This window comes from Choloepus didactylus, chromosome 8 (assembly GCF_015220235.1).
Source record: "Choloepus didactylus isolate mChoDid1 chromosome 8, mChoDid1.pri, whole genome shotgun sequence".
Classification (NCBI taxonomy): Eukaryota; Metazoa; Chordata; class Mammalia; order Pilosa; family Megalonychidae; genus Choloepus; species Choloepus didactylus.
This window is the reverse complement of record NC_051314.1, coordinates 17,159,409-17,172,828: the sequence shown is the minus strand read 5'-3', so window position 1 is coordinate 17,172,828 and position 13,420 is coordinate 17,159,409. Positions and strand designations below refer to the sequence as shown.

The following is a 13,420-nucleotide window of genomic DNA, read 5'->3' as shown; positions in this document are numbered from 1 at the left end:
TGGCAGCCATCCCCTCTCCTTCCTCTCCCTCAAGGCCTAGGAAGCCATCACAGTGGGTTAAGGACCATTAAGGACAGGGAACCTGAGGGCTGGGCAAGTCCCCAGCGGCACCCCCCTCCAGGCACCTTACAGATAGCTGGGAGCAGGACTGTTGGGGGGCCTGGAGGCCTACAGTCGCCCATCCATGCTGGGCAGAGCCAGCTCGGCAGGCACTCAGCACCCCAGCCCCCAGGGGTGCTCCAGGGACCTGGCAGTGACCAAGAAGCTGGCCTGACCCAGGGGACCCCGAGCCCGCAACCCCCCTCCCAGGGAGGCAGAGCCTGCTTGGGGTTAAATGGAACAGAAAAGTAATTCTCCCCACATTACAAAACAAAACAATAGCAACATAAAACCCTGGTAAACGCAGAGAGCCTCCCCCTTCCTTTCTGCTCCTTCTCATTTTTTGCTTTAACGTTATCTTGGCTCCCCTTTATTTTTTCATTTAAATTGTTTTCTGTTTAAATGTTAAAATAATGGTACATGGGAAATCATGCATTTTCTTTTAGATTTATTTTCTATTTTAATTTTTTATCCCTCTCGCTGTTTTTAAAGTTTGTTTTTCTGCCCTCTTTTTTTTTTTCTCACATTTCCTGTTGTTGTTTTGCGTCTTTGTTCCTCTTAATATTTTGTTCTTTTTTTTTTTTTTTAATTTACTTGTTACGTTTTTCTCTTTTTTTGTTTTTTTTTTGCTTTGGGAAGGTTTCCCCGCAGATGGGGTGGTCGGCCCCCGCCCTCCCCACTCTCCCTCCCTCTGTCTCCCCCCCACGCGGCCCCCCCGCCCCCGCAGCCGAGGCCCGGCGCCCCCTCCCCCCGCAGCGGGCTTCACACGGGGGTGGTCCGGCGGTTGGCTGTGTTGGTGTGGAGGGAGTCCTTGTTCTCCTTCTGGATACAGTTGTGAACTTGGAGGAAGCTGTTATCCCTGTCGGAGTTGTAGGTGGCGGTGGGCGTGGTGGCGGCCTTCAGGGGGTCCCTGCTGAGCGTGTACATGGAGATCTCCGTGGACGGCAGGGTGTTGAAGCCCTTGATACCCACGGGGGACGCGTCCCTGGAGCGCGAGGGCTCCGTGGAGCGGGAGCTGGAGCGGCTGCGGCGCTGGTAGCGGTAGCGGTAGCTGGGGATGCGCGTGATCGCCGAGGCCTGGAGGTAGTCCGTGGCGCGGGCCGTGGCCCGCAGCTGTTTGTGCCGGTCGATGAACATGTGGACGGCCAGCACGCCCACCATCTCGGCGATGATGAAGGACAGGGCCCCGAAGTAGAAGGACCAGCCGTACGAGTAGCTGTTCTTTTTGGAGTCGCTCTTGGAGGGGTCCCCGGCGTTGGCAGATATGTACACTATGATGCCGATGATGTTACTCAGACCTGCGGGCGCAGGTGGGCACAGGTGGGCCCGGGAGAGGCGGGGAGGGGCGGGAGCAGGGGGAAGGCAGGTTAGTTTCTATGGGTGAGGCCGGGGGCAGGGGTGGTTCTCTCCCCCAACCTCAACCCCCACTCCCCACCCCCACCCCACAGGGCATTCATGGAGAGTAAACCCGCTGGTACAGTATGACACTGCCAGGCGTCCCCTTGAATATGTTATTCCATTTGAAGAGAGCCACAAAAGGAAGAGCAAACAGAAACAGATATGGGAAGAGCCGAGAGAAGAGAGAGGCATTCTACAAGCCATCACCATCACCATCGGGTAATCCTAATAATAGCTATTGAGTATTGGGCATTTGCTCCCTGCCTTCACTGTGCAAAGTGCTTTACAGATGGGAAACTGAAGCAGAGAGGGTAAGTATCTTGCTTAAGGCCACACAGGGGTTTAAACCTGGGGCTGCAGAGGGGTGAGAATGGTTTCTGGAGCCAGAGAGCCCGGGTTGGAGGCCCGGTTCTACCAGTGATAGCTGTGTATGGCCTCTTACAAGTTAATTTAACTCAAATAGGTGTTCCCAGATCTGTAAAATGGGGGTAATGGTAGGACTTACCCTTATAGGGCCATGGAGGGGATTAAATGAGCTTATACTTATGAAAGCTCTACTTAAACATTACTCATTCTTATTAAATGGTTCATGCTACAGCCGAGGTGGTTTTTCTGGCACCTGAAGCAGGTGTGATTTGTCTCATAATGGGGGGCTCAGAAATCTGGCTTCAGGTGGTGCCTGGGTGGGTCAGTGGGAAAAGCTCTCCTTTGGGATGGCGCTGAGCACACAAAGGGGCTTGGGGATGGCAAGGCAACTTATCATCTGTTGTCCATGTCCCCCCTTCTCCAGCCTTCTCATAGGTCCACTTGCACCCAGAGGGGAGAGGGCAAGTGGGGATAAGTCCAGTACTCTGAGAGGGACCTAGATTTTAACCCTTTTCCAAGCAGTGGGAGGAAGATGGGCCATTGGGCCAAGACATAGGGTCCAGGGATGTACCTGGAGGGCTCGGTGGGGGACTCGGATGTTGCTATGGGGCAGGAGCCCAGTGTGACTGTCTTTCCAGACACAATTTGTGGAGGCCTGGAGATTCCTCTCCTCCTTCTCCTTCTGTCTCTGCCAGGTCCTTCCGGCCACTTAGCACCCAAAACCCAGACCCTGCCCCCTGGAGGTCCCAGCCCCCCACCTGTCCGGCCCAGCAACTGTTACCTGCAGACACGAAGAAGATGCCGGCACTCAGGATGATATTGTGCCGAGTCTTGTAGAACTCGCTGGCTGCGATGCAGAGGCCACCCATGAAAAGCAGAATCACACTCAGGATTGGGAAAATACTGGAGGCCCTCACGGCCCCTGCGGAACACGGAGGGTCAGGGAGAGAGAACAGCATGGCCATGAGACCGAGGGGACACTGGAGGGAGGCGAGAGGGCAGCCCAGAGGAGAGGGGGTGCACAGATACAGCCCTGGGGCAAGGTTGCTTAGCAGTGCTGCAGAGGGAGCAAGCTGCTGCTCAGCTTACAGCCCTTCAGGGTCTCCCCACTGCCCCCAGCACCAAACTCAAGCATCTCATGTTGGCACTCAGGACCCAGTGTGACTTGGCCTTGTGCCTCCTGGTCCCCATGCTCCTTTTCACCCAGCCACAACAAACTTCCCATGACAGGCCATGTCCTTTCATGCTTTTGATTTTTGACATACAGAGCTTTTTACTGGAAAGTCTCTCCAGCTCTGCTTTACTCAGCGATCTTCTGCTCATCCATTAAAACCCAGTTCAAAGTCCCCTCCTCCATGGAGCTTTCTCTGACTTCACTTGGAAAAGTTATTAGGTCTCTTGTCTGTGCTTGGGGGCCTTGGGGCACATGGAGAGGCGGTGCCGTATGGTGGGAGAGTGAAACTACAAAGGTTTGGATTTGAGTCTGTTCTTGTGTGTATTACCTGTGTAAAATTTCGTAAGTGGTCTCATCTCTCTGTGCCTCAATTTCCTCATCTATAAGATGGGGATGGTAATTGTACCTGCCTCATAGGATTGTTATGAGGATTAAATGGAAAGTTACATATCTTTTTTTCTATCCAATTTCAAATAAGCAGCAAGTGACCTCGAGACTGAGAGATGTGGGCCAGACAGACTGCAGGGCTGTCTTAAGGCTAGTGTGAGGGAGAAGGATGCTTTCTTTAAATGCTTTGGGTGCTAAACAACTTCTCTGGAAGTTGAGCCCTGTTAGCCAGAGGGCCCTTTGGCTGCAATTGCAAGTTTGGGAAGTAAATGCACAAGAAGCAGAGTCTCCTTCCCTTCCCTGTTCCTGCTCCTTTTGGGAGTAGAGCCTCCTTCCCTCCCTGTCCCTTTTGGGGTGCAGCCTCCTTCTCTCTCCTGCTCCCTGCCCCTTTTGGCGGCAACGTGGCAAGAAGGGTCTTGGAGAGGAGGCTTTTCTAAGGAATTTTCAGCAGTGGAGTGGGCTGAATAGGGTCCCCCCCAAATTCCTGTCTGCTCAGAACCTCAGAATGTGACCTTACTTGGAAATAGAGTCCTTGTGGGCATAATTAAGGTAAGATCTAGATGAGATCATACTGAATTAGGTTGGGCCCTAAATCCAATGAATATCCTTACAAGAGACAGAAAAGGACACACAGAGACACAGGGGGGCCAGGTGACGGCGGAAGCAGCGACTGGAGTGGTGCTGCCAAAGCTGGAAGAGGCAGGGAAGGAGCCTCCCCTAGAGCTGACAGCTTGATTTGAGATTTCAGGCCTCCGGAGTGCAAGAGAACACATTTCTGTTGTTTTAAGTCACCAAATTTGTGGTAAATTTGTTACAGTGCCCTAGAAAACTAATACAGGCAGTTTTCTGTGATTTGTGTTGTATAAAAACCCTTCCTCTGTTTCCCCCAGGAATCTTTAGTAAGGTCTACACTGCTGACTAATGCCACTGCGTGAGCAGATTATACTGGGGAGACTTGAAGAAGGGCTGAGCTCCTTGTGTGTATGCACATGTGTGTCTTTATCTGTGCATATGTGTGTATTTATATGTGGGTATGCATGTACCTATGCATGTGTGTATTTATGTGTGCATGTATGCGTGTGCATTTATATATGCATGTATGCATGTGTGTATGTGTTTGTATGCATGTGTGTGCACAAGGAGAGCCCCGGCATTTGTGAACAGGGTGGAGGAAGACAGGAGGGAGAGGTCAACTGTGTTGCAGCCAGTGAAGAGCAATGTGGAGGCACAGAATGGCTTCAGAAGGTATTGAAGCAGCTTATGATATGCTCTAAATACTGGCACCAGCAGGGAATACAAACAAGCCTCTTCAGCCCAGCAGAGCCAACCCAAATATCAGCCTCCCCTGGAAGAGGCCTCTTTGCCCAAGGGGAGCCGTAAATGTAGCAATATGCCCAGGAAGCCTAGACTTTGCAAGGCCCAGATCCAGGCTGGGAAGGAAGCTTGTAAGTGGAGAGTCCTACATTCCAGAAGTCTCGCCATGGAGGTCTTCCTGGCTGGGCAGTGTCTCGGATAGAATGGGGATTTTGGAGTTAGTCACATCTGAGTGTGAATGCTGGCTTTGTCACTCACTCACTGGGTGACCTTGGTGAGGGTCTGTACCTCTGAGCCTCAGTCTCCCCATCCTGTGAAATGGGGATAGTACTAATATCCACCTCATAATATCCCAGGAATGTGCTAAGGCCTCACTGCTCAAAGACCAGAGGCACCAGCCTCACCCCGGAGCCTGTTAGAAATGCAGTCTCTCAGGCCCCACCCCAGACCTCCTGAATCAGAATCTGCATTTTAAAAAGATCCCTAGTGGATTTGTATGTAATGAAAGTTTGAGAAGCACTGTTGTAAGGATTGAATTGGATAATATCCATAGGGTGCCTGGTAGTAGAGGATGTTCAGTAAAAAGTAGCAATTTTTATTATTCTGATGTCCCTCCCCTGTCAGTTCAGACACAACTGGTTCGTGAATCATCCTGACCTCCCACTGGGCCTGGTGGGGTCTTAGTGCTAAAACCCATCATGAGGAGCAGAAAACATCCGATGTATTCACTGCAGATTCATTGAGAAAATGTTTGCTCTCTATGAGTAAGCACGTGGAATGACAGCACATCTACGGACGTTTAAGGAGCTCCCCCCATGTGCCAGGTGTCTTACGTGGATCAGCCTTTTTCGTTCTCAGACCAACCCCATGCAGCCACGGGCCTTGGCTTCAAGAGCTTACAGATACCTAGAGCGGGCATCAGCAACTTTTTCTGTAAAGGGACAGATAGTAAATATTTTTGGTTTGGCAGACCATACAGTATTGGTGGCAACGACTTGACTCTGCCATCACAGCAGGAAAGCACCACAGACCCCATGCAAACAGGGAGTGTGGTCGTGTTCCAGCACAATTAAATTTACAGAAACAGGCAGTGGGCTGGGTTGGGCCTGCTGGCTGCGGTTTGGTCCCCCCACCTAGAGGGTCATGCACCGTGGTGGGGACAGGCCGTGGGCAGTGGAGAGAAGGGAACTCTGTCTCGTGAACAGATATAGACTGAGTGTCACCATTGTGCCAGGTTCTGGGCTGGGCCTGGGAGAGAGAAGAGGTGCAAAAACAGGCTTGGTCCATGTCTTAATAGACTTAAGTTCTCATGTGGGAGATTCATGTCATCATTAATAACATGAATAAATGTCTAATTACCAACCAGAACAAAGGGCTGTGAAAGAACGCTACCCATAGGGCACCATGAGGGCAGGGCACAGGCTAGTGTCGCTCGTGGCCAGCTCGTGTCCACTGAGTGCTTAGTGTATGCTGGGAACTAGGCTGAGCACTGTAGAAGTATTAAACTCATCAGTTCTCATTAGAACTTTCTGAAGGAAGTACTTTGATTATCCCCATTATACAGAGGCTAAAAGTGAGGCACAGAGAAGCTCTCATTTGTCCAAGGTCACCCAGCAGGGAGATGGAGGAGCTGGGTTTGTGAACTCATGCCATCTGGTGTTAGGGCCTGTGGGTCTAACTGCTGCAGTCCCCCGTTTTCAGGCCCTACACTTCCCTGACTCTCAGGAGCACCCCACCTTGTGTGGGGGTCGTGGAGGGCTTCCCAGAAGGAGTGAGGTTTGGATAAAGAGGAGTTACCTAGGCAGAATAGAGGCAGAGGGTGGAGAGTGCAAAATGAGCAAGGGCCAGAGGGATCACAGCTTCTCCAGGGGATTCAAGGAAGGGCTGGATCACAAAGAGCTGGTGGAGGGACCTGGGGAGTCCCGAGGGAGAAGAAGCAGGCAGGGGCCAGGCTGTGCGGGGTCACCAGGGGCCTCTCGCTTCATGCTAAAGAGCTTACCTTTCTCCTAGGAGCAATGGGAAACATTAAAGGGCTCGAGCAGCAGGGTGCCATGATCTGATTTGCATCTTAAGAGGCAAATGAACTGGAAGGGTCAAGGGTGGCCCTGGGGAAGCAGGGAGAAGGGTCCTGCAGTTGACCGGCTGATGGTGGCTTGGACCCAGGTGGGTATGAAGGAAATGGAGAAAGTTGGATGGGTTTGAGAGATGTTTGGGAGGTGGATGGATGGATATGGGTGGGGAAGAAGGTGACAGCAAGGATAACCTCTAGTTTTCAGACTTGCTGGCTTTGACGGATGAAGCCATTTATTGGAGACAGGGAGAGCCCCACGTCTAGGGGGAGAGGGAAGGGGGCAAGATCAAGGCTGCTGTCTGGGCTGAGGCTGTGATATGGGAATTGTAGACAGAGAGGCGTGCACAGAAGAACTTGTGCATGGAAGAGGCTTAGGCCTGAGGCTTGGGGAGCCCCGAGATTTAGCGCCTGGCTCTAGAAAACCTTGGGCAAATCATTTCATTTCCCTGGACCTTCACTGCCTGGTTTGTAAAATGGGGATGGAGATTAGTCTACCTTAAAGGGTTGCAATAAACAAATAGAAGAAGAATGTGGGAGCTTTTGAAATGGCAGTGTTGGTCAACTTTGTGGTTTACTATTTTCCATGCTGATGATGGAAATGAAGCATCTGATAAGTGCCCAGGAGGGAGGTGGCATCTTGCTGAGGTGACCAGGGAAGACCTCCTGGGGGTGGTGCCTGTAAAGTAAGCTCCTGACAGTCCTTCTCTTTGCCAGGATCTAGTCCTCCACTGGGCTGCAGCACCTATGGCCATCCTGCTGGGAAATCGCTCTTCACCCTGAGCAGCTGGAGGACACAGGGCAGACCACCGCAGCCAGAGGGCCGTTCTCTTGGACTGATGGAGGAGGAGGGGTGCGGGATGGGTGGAGGTGGGTGGAGGTGGTGGGCGGGCAGGAGGCCTAGGCCTGGTTCTTGGTCTTTGCCCGGCTCTCTTGGGGCCTGAGCCTGTGCTTTTCCTTCTTGAGCCTCAGACCCATGCTCTCCAGGTGGTGGCCTAGATGATTTCTAAGGTCCTGTCCATCTTTGAGGGTCCTGTGCCCCCCCCTAAAACCTCTCCTCGGGGTCCTCAGCCGGGCCAGGCTGCCATATTACCCCTTCCCTGCTCCAGCGGTGCCTTTAATCAAAACAGTCATCGCATTCAGGTGTTTTGAGGGCGGCCTCCCTGTTTTCTGGGCACAGTGCTGAACTCCATGTGTGTCATCCCGTCTGGGATTTGATCCATTCTATTGGGATAGAATCACGGCTGGGCTGGGCTGGGAGGAGCTCTAGGCTCTCGGGCATCTCTCCCTCTTTCACGCTGTGCTTGGTGGTGCAGCCCATAGCTGTGAAAAAGGGGTGGGCTACAAAAAATGCAGGTGTGAATGTGTGTATGAGAGTGTGTATGAAAGAGAGAGAGAGAGAGAGAGAGAGAGAGAGAGAGAGAGAAGAGCGAAAAGGAGGAAGGGGGAGAGAGGGAGGGAGGGAGGAGAAGAGGAGGAGAGAAGAGAGAGGGAAGGAGGGAGAGACAGCAAGACGGGAAGAGAGAGGAGAGAGGCAAGAAGGAGAGACAGAGAAGGAGGAAGAGAGAGAGAGAGAGAAGATGACAGAGGAAAGAAGGAGAGAGGAGAGACGAGCAAGCAAGAGAGAAGTTCCTGGAAGAGAAAAGAGGAAGACTTCGAAGAAGAGGAACGAGAAGGCAGTGGATGAGAGGATGAGAGAGGTCGAGAGAGGGAAGTCAAGAGTGATGGTTAGGAGCCTGGGCTCCCCGACCGGCCGTGCCTTGCCTTTCCCGTCTATATAATGGACACACTTTTAGCACATGTCTCATAGGGTTGTCGTGAAGGTTAATTAAGATAACGAATGAAGTATCAGGAGACATTCACTACGTGTAATGACATAATGGAAAGAAGGGTGGGGGCCCAGAGAGCTGCCTGTGGGAGCACCACCTGTGTGGGATGCTGGGCACTTGCCCTTTTCCCGATTGTCCACAAGCTTGGGAGACAGACTGCCTGGGTGCATCTCACCACCTGACTGCCCCGTGCCTCAATTTCCTCCCCTGAGCGTGGAGATAATAACTGCACTTGGCTCATAGCGTCGCTGTGGAGGAACGGAGTAAACACATTTTAAGCAGTTAGAACAGCACCGGGAAACGCTGGCTGCCCTTACAGCCGAGCAGAGTGGGGCTGTTTCTCAGCGGCCTGGGGTTGCCTAGATGGGTGTTTATTAAAGTTGTGACTCATTACTAGGTCATGAAATCAGTGTGGTGTTGCAACCGGCACTTAAAAGAATGAAGCAGAATAGAAAAGAGACAGCCGTTGTGTTGTGGCGGGAGCTAAGGGCGGCGCTGTTGGGTGAACTGCTTGCTCTGCTTGCGTGGATGTGCGTGAGCGGCAGTTGCAGGGAAGGAGGTCTCCTAACTGGAGGAGGTGGTCGTGCCACTGTCAGCCACATGGGCCGTGATGGCCCCTGGATGGGGAGGCGAATCTGAATCACTGCCCAGAACAATTTTGCTAGTAGTGGCTGGAGGGCTGGGGCACTAGCCAGGGGCATGCTGACCCAGAGAGCATTCTGGGGTGCAGGTGGTGTCCCAGACAGTGTGCTGGGCTGGGTGAAGCCATTTTCTCTGCCTGGGCCTCAGCTTCCTCATCTGTAAAATGGGAGGGTGGGGCTGGCACATTTAACTGTGGCATTTCAGAATCTGGGATGATGCCCCAGGGAGCCCCAACAAAGCACCACCCTAACCCTTGTCTCGCCGCTTCCTCTGAGCCCCCTTGGGGACCTGTATTACTCAGAGGCTCCGAGAAGTTGTGGAACTTGCTCAGGCCATGGGGTCTGTGAGGGCCTGGAACACACTTGAATCTAGACCCTTTCACTCTAAACCCAAGCTCTGACCTTGACACTGGGCCTCCCCCCACCTTCCACTTGGCAGAGGTGGGGATGGAGAAGGGGGAAGGGGATGTTCTCTGAGGCTGGGAAGGGTGGCTTTGGCTCAGCTTGACACCCACATCTACCTCCCTTCTCATTCTGGGAAGAGAGTGAAAGTACCAGGATCCTAGGGAGAGTGATACCTCATTTACTCACTCAACAAACACTCCTGGATCTGACTGTGGGACAGGCCTTGTGCTGGAGAGGGGAGGGGTGAGGGGGAGGGCACTCTTTTATTCACTCAACAAACACCCCTGGACCTGACTCTGGGAGAGGCCTTGGCCTGGGCAGGGGGATGGGGTGTGTGTGTGAGGATGCTCTTTTTGGTGTCCAGTGGGGAGAAGAATCAGTGGCAGAAATAATAAAATGGTCAGTAAACAGAGTCATCACCCCCTCCCCCACACCGACCTCCACCTTCATTCCTGGCCCTGGCAAAGGCAGCACTGTTTGCTCCATCTTCCCAGCCAGGACCCCTAGACATGTATGACTCCTTTTTCTCTCCCCTGCCCCACCACCTGGGCTGTCAGTGAATCCTGCCGGCTCTGCTTTCTAATAATCTAGAATCCGACCCCTTTTCCACTACCTCCACTGCTCCCACTCTGGTCCAAGCACTTTCATTTCTAACCTGGGTTATGGCTGTCATCTCCTAACTGGACTCTTTCTCCTGCCCAGACCCCTACCGGAAGTTCGCTAGCAGAGGCCAGAGGGATACTGTTAGCATGCAGATGGCGTCTCTCCTCCCCCAAGTCCCAGCCTCCCTTGGCCTTGCCTCCCACCTGCCTGCTCACTTGGCTTAGCCATGTGGGTCCCTGCCCGGTCCCTGAGCAGGCCAGCCTCAGAGACTTTGCATGGGCTGTTCCCTATGCCTGGCTTGCTTTTCCCAGGATATCTGCAAGACTCAGTCCCTCATCTTCTTTAGGTCTCTGCTGAAATGTTACCTTCTCAATGGAGTCTTTTCTGGCCACCCTATTGAAGAGCCCCTCTTCTCAGCAGCTCCCTGCTTAATCTTCATCCTTTGCACTTAATGCTATGTAACATACGATGCAAAAATAAGCAACAATAATGGCTCATGCCTGCCCAGTGCTTACTACGCTTGGGGCACTTTGGGAAGAGCTGTTTTATACTAACTCACTTAATCTCATTACAACCCTAGGAAGATAACAGTGAGCATCCCTCCCGTTACCAGGAGGCCCAGGGAGGTTAACTGGTAAGTGGCAGAGTCTGGATCTGAGCCAGAGGGTGTGTGCCAAAGCTGGCCATTATGTTCTCCCACCTTGGGCTGGTGCCCCTTTCTGTAAACTTACCTCCCAAATAACCCTCACCTGGGGCCTCCCTGCCTTGGTTGCTTTCTGCCCCCTTATTGGTGTCTGCTCCTGTTTCTTGTCTTCCCCAGGGAACTCTCCTGCTGCCTATTCTTGTTCTCAGGGGATCAGTGAAGCTCTGTGAAGGTGTCAACTCCTAGTTCAAGTATAATCAAGTGTGGCCTTTCAGAGGGGGGCAAGGCCCTGCCCAGAGTTCCCCCTCCCTTCCCCTTTCTGCTCACTTCTGGCTCTGGAGGGAGGGTGTGACCTGGTGAGCAAATTGGTGAGGCCCTGATACTGCAACTCCATTGTCTCTGTGTGTGTGTGTGTGTGTGTGTGATCTGTGGGTCCCAGCCTCCTCCCCAAACCCTGGAGAGGGTGCATCAGGAAAGCAGCAACCTTCCACCCAAACCTCCAGCCCCAGCCTCTGAATGTGGAGAGAGCCTGCCTCACCCTGCTGTCCTGGACTACGAGTGGCCACAATACAGTGGATTTGGGCATCTAGCATACAGTAGGTGCTCAATAAATAGCTATAGAAGGGAACTAAATTCCTCTGAATCTTCTTCCCCAACTCCAAGTCAAGTTGGGACAGCTGGGAAACACTGACTTTCTTCTCCTGGACACAGCACACACACCAAGTGGTCTTTCATATGTGATACCACAGTAGGGGCAGAGGGGCGGCCTGGGGTGGGGGTGGGGAGGGGCGGGTAATCAGAGGTGATTACCAGGCCCCAACCCATTGCAGCTCTGCCTCTCCTTTATTCTCACAATGGTGCTATTTGGTTGGTATCGATTTCCTCATTTTTCCAGACTGGGAGACTGGTGCTCAGAGAGGCAGATCACCAGGCACAGGGATCTGGGCTGACACCTGAACCCAGGTCTGCCGGATGCCAAAAAAGGACCCACACCCACCTGGCAGCTAAGACCTCTCCTGCTCTCCCGGATGCCTGTGGTGTTTGCCCCAAAGGGTCAAGGAAAAGGCATTCAGAAGTTTTCTCAGGAGCCATGGCGCTGCCTGCTAAGGCTGCTGTCCCACATATACACGGTCAGGCCCCTGTTCATTCTAGAAGGGCACCAGCTCCGTGCAAGGTGCTATGCTGGGCACTGGGGAGGCAGTGTTGGTTCAGAACAGATCCTCCCCTCATGGTGTGAGAAACTGGTGGGCTGTGTCCCTGCTCTTGGGAATGCAGGTGCTCTGGCTCCTTCCAGGAGCTCATCTCTCCTGGCTGTCCCTCTGTGGCTGGCTGACCATGCAAGGCCAAAGCTGGAGAGAAACACCTGGTTTGGGCAGACAGGGTTCTGGCCTCTCTCTTTGCTAAGCCCCTTTCTCCCTGCCTGGGTCCACCCTCCAGGGACCTCCATCCCTCTGGAAACCCAATGCCATGCCCTCTGCAGCAGTGCCCTGTCCCACCACCCACCTGCAGGTCCTCACTTTCACATCGCTGCGGCTAACAGTCTGGTCCAAGCTGCCACTGCCCCTCACCTGCATGACTGCAACAGCTCCAACCGGCCTCCCTGCCTCCATTCTTACACTCTTATGACCCAACCTGGCTAGGTGTTCCTTCCTGTCCTTTCTTAGAGAAGCCGGCTCGACTGCCTCGTCTAAGCAACATCCCCTCCCTGCCCTTTGACCCCTCTGCCATCACCCTCCCATCTGTTGCTATGCTTTGATTTTCACAGCGCTCTCTGAAACTTATGCACTGGCTCATTGCTTGTTTCCTCCGCTAGAATGGAACTTTCAGGAAGGCACCGACTTTCTTTGTTTTGTTCACCCTGGTTCCTCAGCACCTAGAACACTGCCTGACATAGAGTGGGTGCTTAGTAAATATCTGATGAATGAGTGAAGGAATGAATGAGTGAGTCCCCCTAGAGTCAAAGTCTCAGCTCAGGTGGCCCCTTGTCTATGGAGACGTCCTTGAATGACCTGCCACTGTCAGGGTTAGGGGTCAGGCGTCCTCAGCATCTCGCACTTCCTTCTATCCCGGTCTCGGCATAGACATTAGGTTCGCTCCCCATGAAAAGGTGAGGCCTCAGGGTCAGGGGCTGCGTGCGCCCCTCTCACGGCCTCCCATGTGTGGGGTGTGCCGGGCAGGTCACTTTGACAGGCGGGAACGCCAAGCCGGCTCAAGCTCCGCCCACCTCCAGGCGCAGCCCCGCCCACCTCCCTGGGCCCGGATTCTTTTGCTCCGGCCGCCCACGTATGTAGCCTGCGTTGCTCTCTACAGCTCTGGACCTTGATTTACTTGAGTGCTCACTTATTCATCTACCCAGTCACTTACTTGCTCAATCGACAAAGCTTTATTGGGCACTGATTTGGAGCCAGGTCTTGTGCTGCGTGCTTGGGATGAGGAAATGAGTGGGACGCCGTGGTGCCTCAGGAAGCGCATGGTCACGTGGGGATGCCAGGT

General features: G+C 53.2%; 1 protein-coding gene across 1 annotated transcript in view; it reads right to left on the bottom strand.

Annotated features, from left to right (window-relative positions):
• Window positions 1-848: 848 nt before the first annotated feature.
• The window catches only part of CACNG2 (calcium voltage-gated channel auxiliary subunit gamma 2), a 107,795-nt gene continuing 95,223 nt past the window's right edge, over window positions 849-13,420 (bottom strand). Inside the window, exons 3-4 of the mRNA XM_037848149.1 lie at window positions 2,645-2,785; window positions 849-1,397 (exon numbers count right to left, since the gene is read on the bottom strand). Of these exons, the coding sequence (XP_037704077.1) occupies window positions 862-1,397; window positions 2,645-2,785 (677 nt within the window). The 3' untranslated portion in view covers window positions 849-861. The remainder of the gene's footprint in view (window positions 1,398-2,644; window positions 2,786-13,420) is intronic.